At 39.1% G+C, this 27344-nt stretch overlaps 1 protein-coding gene across 1 annotated transcript; it reads right to left on the minus strand.

Annotated features, from left to right (window-relative positions):
* Positions 1-860: 860 nt before the first annotated feature.
* LOC140930785 (cation-dependent mannose-6-phosphate receptor-like) lies at positions 861-26962 on the minus strand. The gene is made up of 7 exons (XM_073380501.1): positions 26795-26962; positions 24069-24162; positions 20434-20558; positions 17937-18030; positions 17332-17444; positions 5011-5140; positions 861-3039 (listed from the first exon to the last, which is right to left on the minus strand). The coding sequence occupies exons 1-7, from the start codon at positions 26947-26949 to the stop codon at positions 2950-2952; spliced, it is 801 nt and encodes a 266-aa protein (XP_073236602.1). The 5' UTR covers positions 26950-26962; the 3' UTR covers positions 861-2949.
* Between the last annotated feature and the right edge of the window lie 382 nt (positions 26963-27344).

Here is a 27344-nt window from a genome sequence, read left to right on the forward strand (position 1 = left end):
GAGAAGGGGAAGGGGAAGGGGAAGGGGGAATTTGGGCGCGTGAGGGGGAAAGGAAAGGAAAGTTCCCCTTCTCCCTCGCGCGCGGTCTCGCGCCCTCATTTCCCTTACACCTCTCTTTCTAACGCCTGCCATGTAGGCTACGTGAGAGTTAAACATAAACTCATTTAAACATTGTACCCTTTTGGAAGATTTTCGCAACAGGAAAAATGAGTACCATTTTTAAGTCGGGGCTGTATGGTAACATTTCAAATTCCACCGTTGTGAATAAAAGTAGGCGAGTTAGGCATTCTAAGCAGAAAACAATAAGCGTTATTTTCACGCACCCCTCCCCCAATCCCTCTGCTCCCCAGAAATAAATATAGTGTGTCAGTATAAATAGCCTCCCACAGAGGCGTTTTTAGGGGAGCTGGTCTTTCATCCCTCCCCATAAGTTTGTGGAGAGGGATGAAAGACGAACTCCCCTTAAAACGACTGCGTGGGAGGCTACAGTATAACAAGACTAATTTGACCAAACCGGAAATTCCAAAAGTTATTGTCGTTCAACAGGTCATCAACCAATGTTAACAAGCAGCACATTTCTCAATTCTGGTTCTTAAGCAAATTAAATTTAAGTTTTGTTTTTGTCTGATATTGCGTTTAAAGCCTTTCTAAAACGGTTTAAGCTTTAACAAAAAGGGAAGAGAAATCTCGAAAGCGACCCATCCTACCATCTTTTGAAAAAGACAGACACAGATTTGCAATCACGTTTTGGAAGGAAAAAACTCATTAAAAGGTTCAAAGTTCAACAAAAAGTGAAGAAAACCGCAAAAGGTACTCATCGTAGCATCTTTTGAAGGAGACGATGAAAAGGTACAGTACGCTAGCTTCAAACACATTTTCATTTAATGGCTGCCTTCGCTTAGCATGGTTATATAGTGTGCTTATTTATAGTGTTTATCACCATAACAACGAAAATCCCCTGGGAGTACTCCTTTATATTTGCCTCGTAGGTATTGATCTGAAATAAGCAACACAACCCACCACGAATTTCCTGGAATACCCCTCCCGGAATTTGTCAGTTGATAATTAATAGTTGATAGCGTTCATTTTGTGAAAAAAAAAAAAAAAATTCCTGGAGGGCTACTTCCTTACCTTAGCCTAATAGTTATTGGTCTGAAATAGGGTCTAGGGTCACGTTTTAAAGAATCAGGACGGCACACCCCAACTACGAATTGGTAGATATAACCCCCCGGAGAAAACATCGAAGATATTTTATGAACTGGGCCAGCATACGGCAAGCCCAGTTAATAAAGGCAAAGGTTTCTTTGGGTATCATCGGCAAAGTCACTAAACAGGAGGGGGTGGGAAGGGGTAGTAAATTCTAACGAATTGCGGTGGCATTATTCATACCAAGATATTAAGTATTAGCAGAAACTCATAAGGGGTTGAAACGTGTAACTCGCGTCCAATGATCGTGAATATTCACTTTTACCATATTTGGAAACCTTCGAGACAGATATCCATTTTCAACACAATGGCTGTCGCGCGATCACCATGCAGATATCTTAAGACAAGAGTTCTGCATTTAAGGCTTAAAAATACACCATTAAAAGACAAAAAATGGAAAGAGAAAGTTCAAAAGAATGCTCAGATTTCTTTTTGAGGAGGAAGGGAAGCTTTTCATCAAGAAATCGTCCTTTGAGGAATTCAACCTTGTTTTCTTCACGACGGATCTCTGGTCTGTTTTGAAATGCAACCAAGGCGGTGAAGTTTTTGCTGAATTTTCAGGTACATTTTGCACTCTATGGCCAAGACAATTAGGTTTTTGAAAGGGAATTTATGTATTTTTAAATGTTTCATAGGCGTTTTATAAATTTTTCTCTTCGGCGCTAAAAAAAATTACAAAACGTGCCCCAATTTGAGATGGATTTTGTGTTGAATTTTGCCATGTGCTCAGCCGATTTCACTTGCGTGAACGGATCTACGATCCAGATAGTGTTTTCCGAATTGCTTTAAAGGATTAACTTTTTGGATTTTGAATAAAAATTTTCAAGAAACGGCTTCTCTGTCTATTGTTTTGAGTTTGTTCATTCATAAAATTAGCTCAAAACATATGCTTCTCACATTCATTACGCGCATCACTTTTTGCGACGATGTCAGGTTCAGTTCTTCGACACTTTTCGATACGCAGCTAATGGATTTTATTCGAAGAGATTTTTAACTGTTTATCCTAGACTTTTAATATAAAAATTTTAAAAGCCTATTTGCAGTATAAGTTTACTGTGCAGAGGGTCAACGAGGCACCGTTTTTTGAAGTGACAACCTCAAGAAGTTGTGACGACGTCAGTGGGTTTCATAACGTTACGTTTGGCCCGGGTGTTAGGGCAATAATATCCTGCTCAGTGTTTTGGTAAGATTCCTGGTTTCAACCTTTGAAAGCTTTCTCGGCTTTCGGGAGTTTTTCCCCCCTTTGTCGGCCATTTTTTAAGCGGGCGCGGGAACCTGAAGTGAAATTACGTCACGTTGTTTGCGAAGTTTGATTGGTCAGTCATCTCTTCTTCTCGTTCCAAATATGGTACTTTTGAAAATGAATAATCAGGAGCATCGGACAAAGCAAACATAATAGAGTTACACGTTTCAACCCCTTATGAGTTTCTGGTATTAGCCGCTGAAGAGTTCTTTATGAATTATGACATGTCCTGCGCATGGGTATGAGGTAAAACTGTCGCATTTTGTTTCCCACCTTAACCGTACTGATTTGTAATTTGACTAAATCCCCCTTGCGTTCGTCGACTTCTATGAAGCTTGGGTGCCAACCAAACAAAATTTTGCTCTTTTCATCGGGGATATAACAATGATAGCTACGCACGCTGAAGCACGAAAAGCATTTATACACCCACTACAGTAATTATTTTATCAAATTTGTCCAACTTTCTTGTCCTAACATCGTATTTGCTCCTTGCAAAGTGATTAAATTTTGGCATAGGAGTCTCCTTTAAGTCTCATACACAAACTAACACAGCATCCAGTAATACCCTCAAACGTGAAGACGCATCCATCCTGAAAGATAAATGGTGGAAACGTTTACCTTCTACTTAAAGGTGCCATGTCGCGAGAATATTGCTGTTTTAGGTCAATTCTGTGCTAAAGTCATTACGTAGTGCCTTTAACCATACACAAAATGCTCCTGTAGAGTTATGAAGAACATATCAAACAAATTTCGTTGTAAAGCACTAACACATTTTTTTTTTCGGTTTTTGAAAGAGTTGGCCAAATTTCAAGTTTCAATCCATGTCCATCCTTGTCATCCGTACGTATACTAAGGAACAGACGGCATGAAACGGCTTTTAACAATTCCTAAATATTAAGTCTTAAATAACAAAACTCGACCGTTATTTTTTGAATTCAATTGAGGCGAAGAAACGTTTCTTCAATTGTAAATAATTAAAAGTAAACTCGTCGAGTTTTCAACTCAAAACGTTTTTCAAATACGCGCTTGCGTGATCAACGAGCCCAAAGCAAAACATTTCGACGTCCTATGTTACAACCATGTTTTCATAATCTCATGCAGGCACACCTCTCAGCTAATCACAGCGCGCGTACTATCTTTGTCATTTTCTAAAACGTTTTTCGTGTGCACTGATTGGCTACTCAAACTTGGAATACCCAGTGCTATTCACCTCCTAGCGACGCCAAACTCGCGTAAGGTAAGAGCAAAATGGCTTCCCGGCTTACCGTAGCCATAATTTCATAAATAAGTCTGAGACGTCACGGGAAGAACGGGACGACATTATAACGCTGGGAAATTGGGCGTGTCTATCACCTTGTCGCCCGTTGGAGGATGGAGCGAAGAGACGGATGACTTTTTAGTCTTTAGTGGTGTATATTTCCCACTCGGGAAATACCTACCACTAACCACCTCCACTTCAGTAAATAATTATCTCTAAGTCAATCATAATTTCTGAAAAACTACTAATTTGAATAATAATTATCAATTATTCAACAACAACAACAAAACCCAACCATTTCATTTGTAAACTTTTTTTTTAACTTGGTGAATAAAACGGTTGGGCGTTGTTGTTGTTGTGAATAATTGTTATTTATCATTCAAATTATTAATTTCTCAGAAGTTTCGATTGGCTTAGAGACAATGCTGTCACCTGCAGATTACTGTAAAAGGATAATGGAACGTTCATGCACAGTTGAGAGAAAAGTTGTTTTGCTGCGGAAAATGTTCTGCTAGTGTGCAGTTTGGTTTCATGTATCCCCCTTTTCACTATACGTACCGGTTGGATAACCTGTTAGAAGGCTTCGAGCTTTAAAATGTCGTACTTTATCTATTTGTACTTTAATCGTTACGTAGGTCAATAAAAAGGTAGTGATGTGATTTACAGTGCCCCGCAAATTGCCTACGCCTACGACAAATAATTGAGCTACAAGACACTGACAAAGCAGGATATTTTGGGAACTGCTTTCAAAAATTCTACCTGGTAGAAAAGTCATATTCAGATCCAATTTCTCAGTCAGGTGGGGAAGCAAAGACATTAAGCTTCAAATATTGAAGGCCTATTGGCGTTGCTTCATATTATAGTTGAGGCCATTGGGTGGTTCCTCTCTTGTATGAAGTATTTAATCTGGTTGCTGTAAGCTGCTCGTAGAGCTACGTTACACCAGCAACTGTGTGTCGAAAACTGCGTGAATGTAAATTCAATGATTGCGACAATTTCCCTTAAATAAATAATCGTGCAATTTTCAATTTTTTACAGCGTGGCCAAAACTGTAACTGCAGGAGCATAATGAATGTAACTGTGTGTGAAAATGGACCCTAAGCAGAGAAAATAGTCACATGGGACAAAAGCACTTGCTGGGTGGCAAACGACGTAGTGGGGCAAGAAAAACAAAAAGACTACGTCTTTCAAAAAGCTAACATCCTTTCTTTTCAAGGTCCCACTGCGTTGTTTGCCGTCCAGCAAGAATTGTTTTTACACCATGTGACCGTTTTCTCTGAAAAGGGCCCCTTGCCGTTCTCACCTTGATCAAAAATGGGAAATCGCTCCAGAAAGAATGATTAGGAATCATTTCAGGGAAAGTGTCAGTCCCCTTGTGATATTTATTATACAACATCCCAGCTATAAAATAGACGAAAATCAAAGGAATAAACCTGCAACAAAGGAGAAAAGCAATACTTTCAAAAAATAATGCAAGTCAATGCCACTCGCTTAGAACTTAGGCGCACTAGGTTAGGCTAAGGGTCAGCATCTTTTAACCCATCAGTGATGACTCAATTATACGCACTTCTTACGTTTGGAAATCACCACTGAAACGTCTCAAAATTTTAAGGCTCCTCCACAGGCGACCCAAACTCAACATGTGCGTGCATGTTAAAATTAATACATCTGTTAATATTGCGTAACGTAGCTTTTATAGGTTTTTATATCGAGTTATTTTATCTTATCATGTAGCAAAGAAAATGAACTTATTTTTGCCGTGTTTTGTGTCCCTGTGTTGTTTTGAAGCGTTTTGGGCTGGTTTTGCTAGCCTGTCTGTCTAACCTCGATCACCAGACAGTATGGGCCTCGCCACCGAGGTTTTTGACTTTAGCCGCTAGATCTTATTATCAAGGTTAAGACAGAATAGCAAAACCAGCCCAAAACGATACAAAAATCCTGGATTCGCCTCTGATATATCAGCGCGCCTTTAAAACTATTAAAACTTTGATAAAAAGTGTTACCTATAAACGTTTTGATCATTGTGACGAACTTATCTTATTACTTTCTTATTATACTGTTCTTGAAATATAATGCTTCACAATATACAGACCATTTACGCTCGTACAGCCGGGTGCACTCAGTACAACCGGAACAGCCGGTACACTCGGTACAGCCGCTACAGCCGTTACAGCTGTTACAGCCGGTGTTTCTTATTACTGACAGCTCTGACATTAATAGCTGTTATCGAAGGAAGATTCTTTGACATCAATTTACATCATACACCAAGGCACACAACACCAAATTTGGTGACTTCGAAGATATACATACATACACAAAACATAAACTGAGGAAGGGGGAGCAAAAAGTTGTTTGGCTGTAGGAAACTATGAAGAAAGTCACGGATCCTGATGGGAAATAGTAACTAATGCGTGCATAACAACTTCTACATAAAAAATCCTATTGTTCTCGAGAGCCAGCCAATCAGAGAGCCGCTTTGGATAGGTACAGGTCGACCCCTTTTCTTTGCTACACGATAAGCTAAGATCACAGGCGTCCCAAGCTCACTTTATAAGTGTGTTATGGGAATTTTCTCACAAGATCGCTGTCCCGTCACGAGCGACCATTGAGACTTTGTATGAGAAATAAAAAACTGAGGTCTGGGAATGCTAAGTATCATTCAATCTTTCCTTTTTTTCTATAAAATAGATTAAGGAGATTTACCTTTGATGTATTGCTGTGTTTTGAGGAGAGTGACAGGGGTCACACAATAACAGCCAAAAAAACCGACTAAATCGATGAGTTCACACCAAAAAAAACAGGAATACATCAAAGGTAACTCTCCTTTATTTATTTTATAGAAAAAAAAGTAAAAATAGAATGATACTTAGCGTTCGCAGTTCTCAGTATTTTATTTCTCATACAAAGTCTCAACGGTCCCTGGTAACGCGACACGGACTCTCTTGTGAGAAAATTTACCTAACACACACTCGTAACGTGAGCTTGCGATGATGCCTGTGCTAAGATAAGGTGATATTTTTCCTATTTTCTTTTAAATTTTCCTATATAAATTATACAAAACACTTCGTTAGGCAATATTAGCAGATGTAATAATTTTTAACATGCGATCACATATCTAGTTTGAGAGGTCTGTGGCTCCTTGCAGGTTTCTACAGACCCTGTGCATGTTACACAAGGCATATTGTATGCAACATGACACGCAATTTGTGACTGACGCGGTTAGCACAAACTAATTGTCAGCACTAGAATGTTTTCAATATCCATCTATTGCCTGAACTATTTTTCAACCTATTAACAGGATACAGAGCGTGGCAGAGTCGCTGATCCGACAATAAAGTCTTATACTCTCTTGAATATCTTAACAAAAAGTAAACCAGCTTGGTTAACACCAAGCATGGTTAAGATTAAAGAAGGCTATTATCGCTTTATCACAAATAGCAGAGCGTTGGATCCAATCCGGACTTTCCGTGTCACCAGGCGATATCAGATCTTTGTGGTCGATCGGTAGTTCCGAATGCAGCTCCTCGATCGTGCATGTAAACAGCCGACTGGTTAAACTCCAGCCAGTTGGGATTCTTAACCTTGTTTTTTTTGGTTGAGCGATTTTCTTGGTTCCACTTACTCTAACTTATTTTAACTGTTATTATTATCATTATTACAAGTGATACCGGTAAAAGTACATTATGATTATTTTACACTATGTAAAGCTTTACGTTTAAACCTTACATAATTTAACTGAAAATGGTTTGCTTTTTCGTCCTACTTCTGTGCGGCACAATTTATACAACAAAATGTACTTTAAACACGAACTAAAATATTCAAAACGCTCTGGTCACGTGACTGATGACGTCGAGTCTTTCTTTTGGTTGTTACAAAAATTATCATGTAGAACATTACTTCCCTGCAAATTTTTCCCTTGTAATGAAACGTCGACTCTCTACAGTCGTTAGTCTAGTCTCCCGACTTTTTAATAATAATAATAATAATAACCTTTATTGAGCTATTTTGAAAAAATAGCTCATATGTCAGTGGCGTGAGCGTATGTATCTTTGTGGCTTTGTATCTTTGTGGCTTTGTATGTTGGGATGTTTGTTGCAAGAGCCAATAAGGTTGAAGGTACTATGAGTTGATGCTTAGGAACCAATGAGATCTTGGCATCTATTTAAACATGGCATTGGTAAAGGTCGAACAAGGGCACTTTGAGACCGCCATCTTGATCCTTCACAATTTTTTCGTCTTTTATTACGGGTACAGGTGTTTGGAAGCATTACATAAAATATCTTCATGATTCAACAACAAAAACAACAACACCAAAAGCTTTATTTGCATGACCATAAAGGAATTACAGTATTGCAAAAGCTATTAGTCTAAATTTAAGTACTAATTCAACTAATTAGTACGTGCAAAACATTACAAAACGTTACAGTTCTCATTCATTCATTTATTGATATTAATTTGGTTCTTAATTCAAAGCATTGCGAGATGAATGAAACTAATTGACAGTTAATTAAATAATCAGAAGAATTCATAAGAAGAGATATTAAAGTATCGTGTGAAAGTGATTTGAAGTCAGGTATTTTAGTTTCTAGTTTGGAGAAAATATGTCTCTGATCTGAGAATAAGCCTTACAATCTAGTAAGAAATGATTTTCATCTTCGATTTTGTTACTTGTAACAGTTCTCCATTTAAAAATGGAAACTTCCATTTAAAAATGGAACTGGAGAGTAAGGCCTTTTTCCTCGGGATATTTCACTGATAATCCAATCAGAACGATCTATTGTAAGTGCTATTAAGTGTGTGAGATCATCCCACATCTAAACCAATCAAATGCGGACAAAGATAAGTGATATTTTGGAATGTTGGGATATCTCGCGTATGAGCCAATCAGTGAGTCTCTTATCACACCGGTAACTTCACACCATTTCCGATCTCAAAATAAATAAAAGATAAGACATCTGCTATCAGGTTAAAAGGTCATTTACACAATGAAGATAGAGATGTACTGTTTCCGTTCTCATAAACTTAACACAAAATCCGTCAGTTTGTTTATGTGAGGGGTTTTGTGGTTTGTCGGCCGACCGATTTTCTCACAGGCGCTAGGATACGAAGCCAGGAGATGTGAGAAAATTCTTGGACGCAAAAAAATCAAAAATCGATTCGCTAATATTTCAAGATAAGTGCAAAAACAACTATCCTTGATCCGGCCACCGTCGAGTATCAGTTAAACGACAGTTTTTTTCTCCAGTTTCAATAAAACTTCGTTACTGAGATGATGAATACATGAATCAATCATCAATCAATCATGCGGGATGAAGAAATAAAGGCACAGAAGATCATGACAGTTATAAATACGCAATTTATGCTGTTGGGAAAAGAAAGCCTGGTGCGTTACCGTTGTCAAGGTACACAGATTTTTTCTTTCCATCTTATCTTCGACTCTTTTGTTGCAATCTCACTTTACTTTCTAGCAAACAAGAGGGGTTCGAGTACATTAGCTCGCAGCTCAAATTTCAATCATTATACATCATCGCTATTTTAAAATTATAAGTAGCGGAATATTCCGCACATAGACAAATCAGAACCTTTTCTATTTTGGGGTGCGGGATAACCCCGCGTTCCAAATTCATGCATGACGCGACATGAAAATGTCCAAGGGACAAGTCAACTAAAGTGCAAACATCGCAAGCCTGGGACTAAATTACATTGGAAAACTTCGGGTAATGAAAACATTCCTCCTTTCAAAAATGAAGCTCTACCCATTATGTGCTAAAAGTGTTAAAAATTCAGGCGGACTGGGATTGCTCGTAGTACATGTACTGAAGTGATTCAGTTATGCTTCAGGCTTGTGATAGAATTTATCGATTCCCCTCAATGAGATTATTGTCCACACAACGATATTTTTCTAAAGCGAAACAGATTGATAAGCGTGTGTCCGGCGTACTCATATGCATTTCTGTTTCATTGAGAGCCGAATAGTAAACTATCTAATTTCATTCATCATGTGATGATAAATAATCATAAAATAGAGGAATCATCCCGCGCGATAGCGAATAAGCACGAGTTTATCCTTGGAACTATCTCAATCATCGGCATTGTGGTTTACGAAGAATCCCATCTCCTCGCGTTTCGGTTTGCCCTCGCTACAGCTCTAACAACCTTTAGTGGATTTTCAGCCTCGTTATTGCATTGACCTGCTTTTCAAGCTTACTTTTTAACCCTGTAACAAACACCTTTTACTCCTATTTATAAAATTGAGGTCATTGTTCTATTTTACGAGACCTGTCTGGAAACCTTAGTTGTGAGTAGCTGACTAAAGGAGACTCAATTGAGGCAAAATTATTATACAAGTTAGCTGTGAGTCACCCTGATCAGCAACGTGAGCAAATTATTGCACTGGGGTAAAAGACAAAAACACAAAACGTAAAACATTCCTACCTTTGCGGTCGGCACTTCATCGACACTGGTTGCCTCCCACGTCCTATTTTGATGTTTTCGTTTGCAGTAGTAATCATTGTTAACGTTAGGCCATCTTACTCTGTATCCGACACGAGTAAACAGTACAAGAGTTCCGCAGCTACCATTTTCATTGTCTACCAACTTTTGTAGCCTATTAAGGTCACTCAATTACCTTGCCAATGATTTTCGCGCCATTTTGGCAGCAAAAACCTCTCACAACGAGGCAGAGACCTTTCTCTCATTTTTGCCTCGTCGTGAGAGATCTCTGCTAGCAGGGAATGGTAACGGAAACAAGGTTTAAAGCGTTAGAGGTTCTATCGTTGTGTGGCTGGGAGATGGTTTTTTAAGCTCTTTCAGTAAAGATAACAATGCTAATTTTTTGGTGAAAAAGAAGTGCAATGAAGCTTTCCGGGGTGACTATAATCGAACAAACTTTAAGTCAAATCTCATACTCGTAGCCGTTCTAAGGACGATTTCTTTCTTCCCTGACGTTTCTCAAGCTCTTAGTAATATCAGTATAAAGGTTAAGTTTTGCACTGCATGGTCAGCTTCATGTCAAACCCAGGTCAGAGAATTTTTTTGTTCGTGTTGAGATAAAAGTGAAGACTTCCGGTCATGTCAATAAGGTGAATTGACCCTTGATGACTGTTGATCAAATTTCAGAACATTGTGGCCTTGAACTGGAAACTTCGGTTATTGTTTTTTTTTTACAATTTTATCTACTATATCATGTACATGTATCTCCGGGCGTCATTTGAGTCCCATTTATCATATGAAACATTTTTCGTCTTTTCTTTTCCAATAAGTGAAAGAGACTAAAATAATAGGCATGTTTTTTCTATCCGTGAAACATCTCCATCTGCGACGAGAGAAAAGTAAGTGAGTCAAGAGAAGGAATTTTATCGCAAACTGACATAGTTCTAGCTCATTCTTTTGTGGCTCTCCAGTCTCGCGTGCACACCATGGTCCAAGCGCTATAATATAAAAATTCCAGTATTAAACCGAGGGTGCTCCTTGGTGCCGACACTATTACGATAAGCAGGAGCCATTATGGCTCTTGCGATAAAGTAATAGTCTTTGGAGGAGAATTAAAAATTAGGCCCTCATAGGAAAAGGGGGCTTACGTAATTTTGAATAAACACCTTAAATGCCGCGTTTAAAACGCAAATAAACGGGTGTCAAACAGTTTCAAACCCGTTTCAAACATTTTGAAACGCCTTTGACTTTACAGCGTTTTAAATGGGGGAAACGCGTTTGTGGCGTTTGAAATGCTTGGTTAACATGCATATAAGACATATAATTACTAAATTCGAGGACGGGAACATTTTAGTAACTCCACAGGTTCCCGTTTTATGAATTCCTTCAGAGTGTTTGCAGAATGCGTGTGATATCAAACAGGTACCAGAAACTGCTTTGATGAGTCCAAGTGCATTTACTTAGTATTGCTTTATTTTATACTGTAAACATCAGCGAAAATCTAGATAGAGCTAATGTACAGTGCAAAACCTAACGTGTTCGGAAAATGATTACCTGCTTAACATACTCTCTTCCCGGAGTGGTGCTTTCAACAAAGAACCGAGAATTCAAAGTTTTCTTTTATGTTTTTGAACAACACAGATGAGGCATGAATGCTTCTCTAAGCCTCAAAGCCAACACACGGATCATTTTTGGCTGCTCTGCGATATTTTTCTTGCCGTTGCTTTTCCGTTTGGTTTCTATTTTAAAAATAGATACTGCCTCTGCAGTATTGTCGTGGATTTGTATTTCATACTTTCATCAGTAAATAGTCACGCGTTTAACCTTTGCTACATTTGTTATGTAACTTGCGGTTAACATTACATGTCCATATATGGGCATAAAGAAATGCTGAAATTATTTCCCTCTGTTATCTGAGGGGCACACAACGACTGTTTTCTGTAAAACATTAGTTTGAAGAAGCAAATATTACCTAAAAGTTTCGATAAGTCAAGAAAGGCTAAAAATTTCTAGATGACTGTTTCATCTTTCTAGTATGTTTTTGGCGTTTTTCTATTTACGTTTTTAACAGGTTTTGTGTTACAACGGTGACCATTTCTGCCCGATAAAAATTGCAGAGAGGAAATGAAAAATCCACATAAAGTTGACATCTCTAGTGAAAATGTTAAAAACAATGAAAGAATGAACTTAACAGTTGCGAATCGCGTGCCAATATGGATCATTTATTGGATTCAACCCTCACAGAAACATAATGCTTTCTTTGAGCGCTTTTGGAAGAAAAAGGTGAGATAAGTACAGTATACAGTGGCAAAGGTATTCAAGTTTGTGCTTATTACGTGTTTAAGTCTGCATCAACACATACATTAAAGAAATGCCGTGACTATTTTGGGAAATGTGCTTACATCATAAGCGCGATGTATCTCGATTTGAAATCAAACAAAAGGAATGTTCTGCTTTGCTGCAGAAAAGAAAGGATATTTCTGCCTCAAATTCATTATCTCACGATTTCAAAAGCTACTAGTGTACATGCATGCATGAATTTGGAACGCGGAATTATCCAGCACCCCGGAATAAAAGAGGTTCTGATTCGTTTATGTGCGGAATATTCCGCTACTTATAATTTTAAAATAGCGATGATGTACAATGAATGAAATTTAAGCTGTTCAAATTAATGCACTCGAACCCCTCATGTTTGCTAGAAAATAAAGTGAGACTGCAATAAAATAGTCAAAGTCAAGATGGGAAAAAAAGATCTGTGTAACGCAGGCTTTCTTTTCCCAACAGCATAAATTGCGTATTTCACTGTCGTGATCTCCTGTGCTTTTATTTCTAACATTCATATATTCATCACCTCATTAACAAAGTTTCCATTGAAACTTGAGAAAAGACTGTCGTTCAACGGATACTCGATGGTGGACGGATTAGGGATAGTTTTTTTTTTTGCACATACTGTTGAAATAATAGCGAGTCAATTTTTGATTTTTTTGGGTCCAAAAATTCTCTCACATCTTCTGGCTTCGTATCCTAGCGCCTGTGAGAACATCAGTCGGCCGACAAACCACAAAACCCCTCTCACATAAACAAACTGACGGATTTTGTGTTAAGTTTATGAGAACGGAAACAGTACATGTATATCTCTATCTTCATTGTGTAAATGACCTTTTAACCTGATAGCAGATGTCTTATCTTTTATTTATTTTGAGATCGGAAATGGTGTGAAGTTAACGGTATGATAAGAGACTCACTGATTGGCTCATACGCGAGATATCCCAACATTCCAAAATATCACGTATCTTTATCCCCATTTGATTGGTTTAGATGCGGGATGATCTCACACCCTTAATAGCACTTACAATGGATCATTCTGATTGGATTATCAGTGAAATATCCCGAGGAAAAAGGCCTTACTCTCCAGTTCCATTTTTAAATGGAAGTTTCCATTTTTAAATGGAGAACTGTTTTGTACAAAAGTGACATATCCTTTCATTGCGAGGAATGTTTTCGTATCTTCCTGTTTCAATTCTAAGTTGATGACTACTTATTCTAAATCTAACTAATGCTTTTCTCGAAGGGTCTTTTCTTGTTAAAACTAGGTACGGCGATGGGCTATAGTCGTCTTTGATTGTACAATAAAAACTGAGTTTTTGTGATTGATGAAGGGTCTGATTCCAGTAAGAGACGTACTTATTTTTCATTATGCCGATATACCTATTAACTATTGAGTCACTCAATGAATTACAGAAAAAGTCATAGTTTAGATCATAGTAGTCAACCATTTTCATGAGATTAGAGTAAAAGCTAGTCAAACGCTGTGAACAGTGAAGCAGCTGTTTAAGGGTTCATATTTAAGTGTGGATGCTGCTTCGAGGCATTTCTGACCTAATTCGGCTATCGGTACAACGCACGTCAGTATGAGTTCTGTTTCACCTGCTACAACTGGGTAGAGTATAAAAGATCATATATTTTCAAATCTCTTCCAGTGAAGTAATAATTGATATTTAGATATAGACTTTAATTCGAAAGTGTGCGCCCTATAAAATGTGGTTTTAGAAGCTTAAAAGGCAGCTTATTTTTTTGAAAGCTGTATCGAGTATTGTTAATCCTGTAAATAAGCTTTAAAAATATTATTCTCTCGCTTACAAAGATCAACCGACCTTTTTCGTTCTATTTAGTAAAGATGCGTAACTTAAGTAGAAACAGTAGCGTCAAGGAATAAAATTGGAAGAAGCTAGTTGACACAATAACTAGATACTGTTATATTAAGTGGAGTAACATGATATAAGTAGAAATATATTTCGGCCGTTTGATAATTTTCTTGTAGGTTAATAAATGTTAGGCTATCAACCTTGACGTTGCATGAAACATAATTTAATTACAGATGTTGTAATAAAGCCGAGGTGATTTCTTAAAATCGTTTTAGAAAATTTTGTAGTAAAACAATTTGCCTTTTTTTTACGTACGAATTGTGAAAGGGCCACAGACCAACATCTTCACATGCAAATTGTGTGCATGAGTTATTTTTATTTTTGTAATTAAGTATTGCGGTGCCCTACCATCAATAACTTTCTTTAAAAGGCTGAGTTTATTTAGCTTGAATAGTTGATCAGCTGGTAGCCACTTAAGCTTTTAACAATTATCATATGCGATGGTGCATCCCGAGGACTATCCAAAATTAATCGAGCACAGCGTTTTTGAAGTTTAAACAGTTCGTCTAAGTTGGTTTGGCTACAGTTGCTCCAAACAGTACAGCAATAAGTAAAGAGCGGTTTGATACTTGCATTGTAGAGAAGCAATCGATATTTGGTTGGTATATATTTCCGAGCTCTTGCTAAAATTGCAATTCTTTGAAGCAATTTTCGGCGCAGTGTGTCAATGTGTTCGTTCCAGGTGAGATGACTATCAATATATACTCCTAAGACACGTTCTGACTCAACCTTAGTCAGTTGCATGCCGTCAACTGAAAGGTCAAGAGATTGTTTTGCTGAATTTGCAATTTTTCGTCTTGTCGAAATGATACTGTACTTTGTCTTTGCTGGATGCATTTTCATTTTATTTTCCTTTGCCCACATCGATCCTGCGTCAATGTAAGGTCTAATTTTCTCCTCGACTTCAGCTAAGGTAGGTGCAGAACTGCAGATGCATAGAGGATCGAGTCATCGGCATAAATGCCAATATTATTCTTCAGTTCTAGAGGCAGATCATTTATGAAGAGCAGAAAAAGAGCAGGACCAAGAATACTCCCCTGCGGTACACCGGAGTGAATACCGAGCGGTTCAGACAGTTTACCGTCAACACATACCTTTTGATACCTTCCGCTGAGGTAACTTTGGAAGTAGTAGCTTCGGAAATAGTAGCTGTTTCTTTGGAAGTAGTAGCTGTTTCACGTGAGGGGAGTTTACCGGCTCAAATCTAAAAGTTTCTTTCTCCATTCTGTAATGCTTCATTGCTCCAATACTACGATGTTCCATAAAATCAGCAGCCTAATCCATTTTTATAGCTGTTTCACCAGCAACTCCCAAAATGTTAACGAAATAGCCATTAAAGAGCTCTGCAAGAACTTTTTTGTCGTTGGTAAAGGTACCGTCTTGTTTAAGGATAATGTCGTTTGCTAGGTGAGCACTCCTAGAGTGAAGAAATGGTCGATACGTTCTCCAAAAACCTGCCGGGTTCCGGGATCGTCCCGATCTGCCTCTTTATCGCTTTTCGTCGAAGTGACGTACATTTATTCCTCTGGGCCACCCATCAGTGATGAACTCAATTGTATACTGCTAAAACTGCTAAAAGGTCTCAAAATTTTAAGGCTCCTCCACAGACGTCCGATCCCAAACTCAATATGTGGGCGCATGTTAAAAGTTAATAAATCTGTTAATATTGCGTAACGTAGCATTTTAAAGGGTTTATATGGGAAAAATAACAATAAAAAAAAGAATATTAATATGAACCGTTTTTCCACATGTTAGCAGGATACAGAGCATGACAGAGTCGCTGACCAACGATGAAGTCTCATACTGTCTTGAATATATTAACAAAAAGTAAGCCTGCTTGGATAACACCAAGCCTGGTTAAGATTAAAAAAGGTCATTTTTAACGCGTTATAACAAACAGATCAGATCTTTGTCCTTGTCTCGGGGGGTACTCCCTATAATGGCCTAAACGGGGATGCTCCGCCCGAAAGGGGAACTTTTTCCAGGTGTCTGCATAGTATATGAAAGGGTAGGGATTTCACCGGTTAATTAAAGTACAAGAAAGGTAAATCTGCTTTTTCGGTTTGTAAAAAGGCCCAAAGAATTAAAGATGCATTTTATGTCTGTGGAAAGGCAAGGTTATGTAATTTATTCATATTTCAAAAACAGTGCATTTACAGCAGTAAAAAGGGGTGCAAAATCTCAACTACAAGTAGATATGTGAAAGGTGTACATGAAACGTTTTTTTGCATAAGATGGAAACTAGGAGAAAAAATCCAAGTCCCAGATGGGACCATGTGACTGCGTGACACAGTTCTAGTCTAAGACCCACATTTCACCCTTGCTTTCCATCGAGTCTCCAGTAGCTAAATGGTTAGAGCATCCGACTAGATCACGGAGAATCCCATCTGAAGCTCGGATTTTTTCCCGAGTTTCCATTTAATGGAAAAACGTATCATGTTCTACATCTACAAAAAAGACTCACTCGGTAAAAGGTGTACCATATGTCAATAAAATGTATACGAAAGGGGTACGTTTTCCGTCAAAAATGGTGTATAAAAGGGAAAGGGGTTAGACCTCGGGGCGGAGACTCCCCGTCTAAAACTTTGTTGAGTACTCCCATAGTTCCGAATTTAGCTTTTCGACTGTGCGTGTAAACAGCCGATCGGCGATTGCTTTAACTCCAGCCTGTTGGATTCTTAACCTTGTTTTGTTTCAGCGAATTGTTTGGCCGCACTAACCCTTGGTCAACTAGTGAGTTAATAAATTGTTATTATCATACGTAATATCTCTAATATTGGCCGTTTACTCACAAGAGACGGATAATCTATCGTCAAAATCCGTCAAAATTGACGGAAAAACAGGTGGATAAAGTCAGGCGGATTGTCCATCCAAAATTAAGACCGTTCCATTTGCAAATTAAGATGGATTATCTGTCTGACGGATAACCCGTTTCAGAGGGATAATCCGTCTCTAGTGTGAATACGAACAATGTGTGAATGACGTACACTATAAGTAAGATGCTACCGGTGCTCAGTCCCCCGCTTCCTTGTGATCCATTACCACCAGGTACATTAGGGCAGCCATCATCACAAACACATTTGGAAGTAAACGTCGCCTCCTGTGAAACAGTAACGATAGCAATAGTAATTAATATTTAGTTAATAATGTTGTAATAAAGTTGTAGTTAATCTTTTTTTTATCTCAGTTAATTTTATTTTTTATTGGTAAGATTTATAGGATTCGTATTTCGCGCGTTACTTATAGGTATGGATCGGAAAAAAGTAAATGTATACTTGGTAAGCGGTTTTCTTGTAAACATCCCCCCCTCCCCACCGCTTCCCAACCCGTTGACGTTCGCACCCACTAGTAAGTCGACAAATGATGTCCCCGTGTAATAGACCAATGAGTTTATCTTGAGAAATTAAAACTCAAACTTGGCTCAGAGGCTTGAGGTAATACAGTAAAACAAAACAAATCACCTTGAGGTTCAGGAATCAATGCTAGAGTACTTGATTTTGATGGCCAGACATTGGATCCAAATGTCAATATTAGTATTTCGAAATTTGCCTATTGTCCTATGGTAAAACTACGTTTGCTATAATTTACTTACATACTGGAGAGTGGACGAAGTGTCTTTCTCAGTAAACTCAGAAAAATAACCAGGATATTTGTTCTCATCGCATTTCAAAGTAATCACTCCTTTCCTTTGTAACAAGAAAAGAAACATACATGTAACCCTTATGAGCACTTAATGTTTATTAGAAATATTTGTGAACTCCTGAATCCTTTTTTCGCGTGTCACTTATACACCCTGTTAGGGAGCTTAAACAATAGAGAGCTTAAGATCCTACCACGGCGACGCGGGCGGCGAAAACGTCGCTTAAAAAGTGATATTGCATTCTTTCAATGGCCGTTTTTACACTAAAAACGGATTATCCGGCTGAGACGGATCATCCATCTTCAAGATCCGTCAAAATCGACGGAAACAGGTATGGATAAAATCAGGCGGATTAGCCATCCAAAATTGAGACCGTTCCATCTTCAAAGTAAGACGTATTATCTGTCTGACGCGAATTATCCAATTATCCGATTACACCAACTCATTTACTTTGTCAAATGCAAGCCAACTCTTTTTAAGCCGAATTGCTAAGAACCATATTCAAGTTCAGAAAGAGATAGAAAATTTAGCCGTTGCTTGTTTACGTCATCCATAAAACGTGAAATTAGGCATTTCCCGTGGTAGTCTTGAAGCGTGATGTACGTGCAGATTTTTTGTTTTGCCTCTTTAACCTATTGCTTCCTTGACCTTCTCGTTGACGTCGCCGTCGCCGTCGTCGTCGTGGCTTCTTAAAAGAGAGTTTAAGCAACAACGAAGGCGACGGCTACGAAAAAATCACTCAAAAAGTGAAGTCGCGCTGCTTCAAACTTTATCGCGCTTATTCTACCTCGTTCAGTTCGGCAAATCATTGCAATTTTTTCTAGAGTTGAATCAGGGTGTCCAGCGGCAGGGTTTCTCAAAAAAATAGGAAAATAGGAAACTCAAGATTGAGAAAATACGAAAAATAGGAAACTTTGTTTTGAAAAATAGGAGAAAAATAGGAAAATCAATAGTAATTTTGTCGACAAAGATAGACTCCCTGCACCCCATCAGGGTTATAAGAAAGGCTACGAGTCCTCACCTTCTACGTTCGCAGGATTTAGATCAACTTTCGCAAGTAAAAAGGGGTGAAAATGATCATTAACGTTTAGTTTATTGGCTCAGTATGTGTGATCAGAACTGATGATATACTTGACAACAGGTCGAGCGTGGTTCTAAGCTTCGAAGAGTAAAATTTCTTAGGATAGAAATCTCTTACGATTGCGTTCTCATTGAAAGATATCGAACTGGGTCTTAAAAGTCCTATGGAAAGCTTTCCTTCCATTAATCTGCAATCGGTTGCTGGTTGAGAATACGTTTGTTTGACTCAAAAGACCGCATAATTTTAAGTACGGAACTAAGCTTTCCGCGGTGTACGCAACATGACACTGATTGTGGTAACAGATTGTAAGAGTGTCATCGTTAAGTTTTAAGAAGAATATAACACTCTGCTTAGCTAGGCAAGTTTCGCAACCAAAATATTGGATCCTTCGTCAGTTGCTTAGGTATAGCTGTTAAAAAGGGCTCACCAAGGGAGCTATTGATGTAAACTAAACTTTAGTCTGTTTTTTTTTTTTTCATGTAGCTTCCAGAATCAGCTAGTGATTGGTTTTTTAAACAAGAAGCTGATTGGAAGATTTATCTGCCTGTGTTGTGAGAGGACAACTTGATCCTGTTTTCAGTTTCAAAGATGAACATAAAAGCGAGCAAGAACATGTACATACTGAAATGCAGTTTCAGTAAGCTATGCAGAATATTATTCAATAGTCATGAGAACTATAACACGGCATACATGTAGCTGCACTAGCAAATTATACAAAAAGCAACAATATAACAAAGTTGTTAACAGAACTCTAATAGGCAATAGAGGTCATGGAAAGAACAAAATAATGTAACCATTACTTTTGCTAATATTAGAACATCAAAGTCAAAATACTACTAGCTTTATGATAAATCTCACTCAAAAACACATACAACTATAATCCCATTTTCGATTTTGTTACAAATTTTGGCTTCACCAGCTAAAAAATAGGAAAAATAGGAGGTTTTAGTTTAAAAATAGGAGAAAATAGGAATAGGCTCAAAAAATAGGAAAAAATAGGAAAAAACAACGGGAACTGGACACCCTGGCTGAATTCTGAAAGACTGCATCGAAGTTGTGGAAAAGAAACAGAAAGTCGTTGTCTTGTGACAAATCATGAAATTAGGCATTTTCACGTACATGTAGTAGTCGTGGAGTGACGGAAAAGAAATTACAAAAAAGTGTGATGCACATGCAAAGTTGTTGTTTTGCTTGTCTAGACCAACTCCTTTTGGCTGTTTTTGTTGACTTCGCCATCGTCGTTCCTTAAGCTCCCACAGCAAAACTCCGCCAAGATCAATAATTGACTTAATAATTATAATGTTAAGGAACATTTCACCACCATGTTATTTTGCACTTCTTCTTGTGTACGAGTTTGCTGTGTTTTACCTATGGTTGTTGTCGGAACCAGTGACTTCTTCATAGACCAGAATAATATTACCCTCTACTATTGAGAAGGAATCTGCTGTTTTTGCCACAGGATAGTCCAGGCCGCCACTCCCACGTTGACATAGCTATACAAGGATAAAAAAACAACATATATAAGCAGAAATTTGCAACTTCAGTTGTCTGATATGGTCGTATTGTGTACTGTTAAAGGAGCCTCGACTCAAATTTTGCTTTCTCATAATATCAGGGCTCGATAATAAACTTAAGTGTTACAGCAGCCAATCAAACTCTACAGTCAAACCCCGTTTTATAGACACACGCTTTAATTATGCTGACAGTTTGCTTTGTCCCCGGGGAAAAAAAACCCTTCCATTTTCTCTAAATTCAACCGGCTTAATACGGACATCCGTTAATGCGGACACCGGCACTTGCAATTGTTTAATCTCAATCAACACGGAAAATTCCACCTCGCTAATGCGGACAATTCATTGTCAGTTGTGTGCTGAAATAAACCGTTCTTTTTTCACGTCAATTTCAAACTTCAGTTGAACCTTTACTACCGGTCACCTCTCTACAACGGTCACCTCTCTACAACAGTCACCTCTCTACAACAGTCACCTCTCTACAACAGTCACCTCTCTACAACGGTCACCTCTCTACAACAGTCACCTCTCTACAACGGTCACCTCTCTACAACAGTCACCTCTCTACAACGGTCACCTCCCTACAACAGTCACCTCTCTACAACGGCCACCTCTCTACAACAGTCACCTCTCCACAACGGCCACCTCTCTACAAGGGCCACCTCTCTACAACAGTCACCTCTCCACAACGGTCACCTCTCCACAACGGTCACCTCTCCACAACGGTGACCTCTCTACAACGGTCACCTCTCTACAACGGTCACCTCTCCACAATGGCCACCTCTCCACAATGGTCACCTATCCACAATGGCCACCTCTCCACAACGGTCACCTCTCCACAACAGTCACCTCTCCACAACGGTCACCTCTCCACAACGGCCACCTCTCTACAACAGTCACCTCTCTACAACAGCCACCTCTCCACAACGGTCACTTCTCCACAACGGCCACCTCTCCACAACGGCCACCTCTCTACAACAGTCACCTCTCCACAACGGCCACCTCTCTACAACAGCCACCTCTCCACAACGGCCACCTCTCTACAACAGCCACCTCTCTACAATGGTCACCTCTCTACAATGGCCACCTCTCCACAACGGTTACCTCTCCACAACGGCCACCTCTCTACAACAGCCACCTCTCCAGAATGGTCACCTCTCCATAATGGCCACCTCTCTACAATGGCAACCTCTCTACAATGGTCACCTCTCCACAACGGTCACCTCTTCACAACGGCCACCTCTTCACAACGGTGACCTCTCTACAACGGTCACCTCTCTACAACGGTCACCTCTCCACAATGGCCACCTCTCCACAATGGTCACCTATCCACAATGGCCACCTCTCCACAACGGTCACCTCTCCACAACAGTCACCTCTCCACAACGGTCACCTCTCCACAACGGCCACCTCTCTACAACAGTCACCTCTCTACAACAGCCACCTCTCCACAACGGTCACTTCTCCACAACGGCCACCTCTCCACAACGGCCACCTCTCTACAACAGTCACCTCTCCACAACGGCCACCTCTCTACAACAGCCACCTCTCCACAACGGCCACCTCTCTACAACAGCCACCTCTCTACAATGGTCACCTCTCTACAATGGCCACCTCTCCACAACGGTTACCTCTCCACAACGGCCACCTCTCTACAACAGCCACCTCTCCAGAATGGTCACCTCTCCATAATGGCCACCTCTCTACAATGGCAACCTCTCTACAATGGTCACCTCTCCACAACGGTCACCTCTTCACAACGGCCACCTCTTCACAACGGTGACCTCTCTACAACGGTCACCTCTCCACAACGGTCACCTCTCCACAATGGTCACCTCTTCACAACGGCCACCTTTCCATAATGGTCACCTCTCAACAACGGCCACTTTATTTTGTCAGGGAGGACAGTCCACACATTTACCTTATTTAAACCTCTCCACAACGGCCACCTTTCTAAAACAGCAACGGCCACTAACGTATGTCCCAAACTGCCAAAACAACCTCTCGACAATGGCCAGTTTTTTTCAGTGACTGATGAAATAGTCAAGAAAGGTCACGAATTGGCATGTTTATGACCAATTGCGGCAATGGTACTTTGATTTTACTTTATTTTTACTGCTGCAGTGAGCAAAAATTGTATACAATAGTGAATGTTGCGAACCTTGCTCGTTGTGTCAGTTAACATTGTGACATTGTGATTCAAGTCATAATTCAAGGTTTTGGTGTATCTTATCTCTATACGTTAAATAGTGATTGGATTACCTGTGATTATGGGAGACAGGAAGCATGAACTTAGCACAAAAAACATGTTGTACTCCCTCAAAAAATTGTCATGTAACACCCCTACCTCTCCATATAATGGCCACCTCTGCACAATGGCCACTTTCTTTTGTCCCCAAGGTGGCCTTTGTGGAGAGGTTCAATTGTATTTTACTAGGCTTCAAATGAGTTATGCAGAGAAGGGTTTTTGAAATTAAGTACTATACCCATTTTGAAATCACTGGTGATCCCTGCAATCTGATTGGCTCTTAGCAGTGTAATTTATTCAGGAATCACACTGTAGATGTAAAATCCTTTTTAATTTTGCTCCCGCTTTTCAACAAACCGGCAACTTGGTCAAATATATTATTAGTACTGACTGAATTCTGCGATTTCAAAATGGCTGTAATAAAATGGTAATTGAACTTCGTGTTGTGCAATTTTGGTTTGAAATCATACTTGTGATTTTGAAATCACATGTATGATTTCAGTATACAAATTGCACTCCACTTAGTTCGTTTACCATTATATATCAGGTTGTAAGCATAATAAAACAGTGCAAAAATTAAGCGTATAAAAGTACCAAGGCCTGTTTATATTGAGAAAACGTGTCCAAGGTAGAGGGGTCACATACCAGCTGAGTCACCTTGAGTGAACGGTTATATATGAGAAAAAGATGACCCCTCTACCTGAGTCAACTTTAGCTAGTGTTTACATTTTACATAAGAAAAAAGTTGACCCCTTGGCTCAAGACAATGTAGCACTCGCATATGCTTCGATTGTCTCGCCTTGACTGAGTTGACGCTGCGGTTAGGTGAGCCAAATAATTTAAGTGTTTATATGTGGAGAAAAGTTAGCCCGGCTACGAGGATAACCCCACCATTACAGAACGGTGACCTGCTTCTAGCTGAGGCAACTATTTATGTCTAAATTGTAAATAGATCGCCACATTTTATAAGGAAATGTATGGAATGTTGGCTTGCCCAGGGTAGCTTAAGTAGGTGGTTGACCCTTCGACCCGAGGCAATTTTTCACTATATAAATGAGGCCTATGAATGCGCCTAGAAAAAAACATCACTTCACACTGTACTTGGATGAAGTGAAATTTATCGTGATGCTGATGAGAAGTAAGAAAACTCTAAAAATTGAATTTCAGAGGGTTTCTTTCAATTCAGCACTCACAATAAAAATACAGTTCACATTTAAAGCATAATAGCAGTAGCACAAACTCACCAAGACATCATTGCAGTCACTGGGAATCGAAAACTTAGTACATGGATTCCAGGTGAAGGTAAATGGTTTAGAGTTTTGTTTTATCCCAGTAAATCTAAAGAAGAAAAAAACAACAACAACAGCAACATGAAAGATATATTATACCTCTTTGTAAGTTCTACCTGGTCAAAAAATGACACATTTTATACAAAATTTTGCAAATTTACAGGGTATTGCCATTTGAAACAGAAGGTTCTCTTTTTTTAAGGCACAGCTACCGTTTGGCCCCATATAACGTGATCCAAGACAGTGTAAGATTCTGGATTCCAGGCCGGTAAAATCAAACCCTCATTAAAATGGACACTGAGGGGAACAAAGAAGGTGTCTGTATTAACCAGATGTCTGTATTAAGGGGTTTCAATTCAGAGAAAAAACAAGGGCTTTCTTTCCCCAAGAACAAAGTAAACTGTCCATAATAATGAGGTGTCCGTCTTTAGTGGGTATCAGTAAACGTGGGGTTTGACTGTACTGGATTGTGGATTTTTTGTCAGTGGATCTTGGATTCTGGATTTCAATTGTCAGTTCTTTGAGCAGTATCCTACATCCCAAAGCCCAGGATTCCAGCACTGCTACCTTCAGCAGGGTGAAAATGTCACCTGCTAAGTTACTAGCACTTAAAAATTTAAAATTTTAAATGCAGGGACACAAGAAATTGCAGGTGCAAAAATTACGAGAAAGTTAAATCCTGGATTGGTCTATCTGGCGCAAAGGTTCCAAAAGCTTTGTATCAGAAGCACATCCCATTGCATCCTTTTTGCAAAGATAGACTGGTTCTAACTATTCCAAGTGTAATAACAAGGCTTGAAATAATTTCTGGAGAGTCTCTGGACATGAGGTCCAGCCAAATTCATTTTAGCTTGGTCATGTATGATTTCTGGGCGGTCAAATTGATAACATAAATAACTCTTAAAACAGGGGCCCATCAATCAAAACTGGTGTTATATATTTCCAAAAAAGTCTTTGCTTAGAGCTTATAGTACTTCAAAGCACTTATTGCCAATAATAAAAATAAATTATTGTACACATTAAATTTGTCCGGTGCCTCCAAATATTATGATTTCTGGAGTATGTATTGAGGTGTGAGATCTTGATCTTATAACTCCGCCAGTAATCCATGTGTCTCGTCATTACGAGGGAAGAAAATTTGTATTCATGGAGAAAATGAACTAACAAAAGTGAAAATATTTTCAATTTTGTGACTGGAAGTGTGTGAATCCGAATGTCTGTTGCAATGCGTGAATTGTAAACAATGGTTCTAGTTGCATTTCACCCTGCAGGATTTCAGATCAATGTTCCACAACACACAGTGACTTGCTACATACTGATAACAACTGAAACAACTGAATAGTGTAGAAATTTGTTTATTTTTTTTTTCAATACAATGTGCATGCCCTGCAAGACGAAAAGTTGACTGCAGTCAACTCTCCAATCAGTCCGGACATTGTCCATTGACCGCCAATTGTTTCAAGCCCTGTAATAAATTTACAAAATTAGCATAGCTACTGTCGTACGACCCTAGAACAATGGACACACTTGTCAACATTACACTTGTGAGAGTTTTATTAAATTGGCTCCTGATGACTGCGCCAAACTCTCATATCTTTGAGTTGCTTGTCCAACCCTTCAAAAGTGGGCTGGTAGTGGTTGCGAGTAGTGCTTCTTTAATTTTTTTTTTTCGGGGGGGTGGGGGGGGCAGGGAGGGGGTGGAGGCTTAGCAGTCAAAATGACTTTTGGGCTAGTTCATGCTGATCCTCTGCACCCTAAAGTCTCAATATACAAAGACATGGGGATAGTCTGAATGGTACACTATCTCAAGGCAGCAAGACCAGTGAGAAAAGTAAGTCTTAAAAAACAGTGGAACTATAAGCACAGAAAGGTGATGAATTAATGATAACATAAAAGAAACTTTGTAGTGGAGTACCATTTGACAATATCTGCCAACATTAAAAATGGTTTAACATTGAGTCTTAAACAGTTTCTATTAACCCAAGAAGCTGTTAATCGAATTGTCTAAAATTTCTCAAAAGCCACTTAGTGAGAATCTTACACTGGGAAACAGATGTGACCATCATGATTTGGGTTGCAATAATCAATACAGAAAATAATGTTGGGCTCTATGCCAAAACATCTCCAAAAGAGGAGGTTGCAGGTTATTCAAATGCTGTTCATGCAGCTATCGTTTTCTTAAATAGCTTTTAAAGCCCCCCTCAGAAAATTCCATGACCGTCATGTAAGGGGGAACTGAAAGTGTAACAAGACATCAGGCGATTACCGTATGGTAGCTCACACAATATTTCTTCCTATACAAGGCTTAAGCTTGAGCTCATAAGAATTGTATAAAATAATCATGATAAGATCAAATTAAAAAGTAAAGAAACATGGGAACATAAATTGGGGTCATTGTATGTGATACTGAAAAAAAAAAAATGAATCGGTGGTTCTTATTTGCCAAGGGTTTCGCACCCACATTCTCCTTCTGCGACAAGAAGCTTGGAACGTCGATACAAAGGTAGCTTTACCCTGGTTGCCAGAGTCTTTTTTTTTCCTGTTTGGGGGCAACGGATTGATCGATTCAGCTCTTGTACGCTTCTCGCCGCTGCTTTGCGAAAGACCTCTGGCATCCAGAGAAGTACAATGCGAGCTTCAACAAGTGCAAACTTCGCAGTTTAAAGTTAAAGACTCCTTACTTGGGACCAGACTTGCCATCGATGTTTCTTAAGCTGATTATTTTTCCATTACTCCTTTTACAGGAGCAGTCGTCCAACTTTGTACATACTTCCAGACTAGATACACTGACAGCCAGAAAAGATAGCAGCAAGAAGACCATAGACCCGTCCGCCATGTTTTGCCCTCAGAACCGTGAGAGGACTGGAGGAAAATTTCTGGGTTGTGAACACAAACGTCATTAGGCTGATTTAGCACGGCAGCACTAAAACATAGAATCGGGAATCGGGAATCGGGAATCCGGAAACGGAAACGGAATCATGGAAACGGAAACAGAAACGGACACGGAATACGGAATCAAATATCAATGATAGAAAATTAAAAAAATTCACATTGCATAATTTAGTACAATCCAAAGATAATGTGTTTTAGTTTTCTTGGCAGTTCCCTTAAACATATTCTTGTTATTGTGCCTTGATAAGATTTGCCGTAGTGTGGTTATTGTTCTGGAAGGCCGAGAAAGTAAATTTACGAGTAATTTTTTTTCACGAGTTTATGGGTTGAATAATACAG

This window comes from Porites lutea, chromosome 3, assembly GCF_958299795.1.
Source record: "Porites lutea chromosome 3, jaPorLute2.1, whole genome shotgun sequence".
Classification (NCBI taxonomy): domain Eukaryota; kingdom Metazoa; phylum Cnidaria; class Anthozoa; order Scleractinia; family Poritidae; genus Porites; species Porites lutea.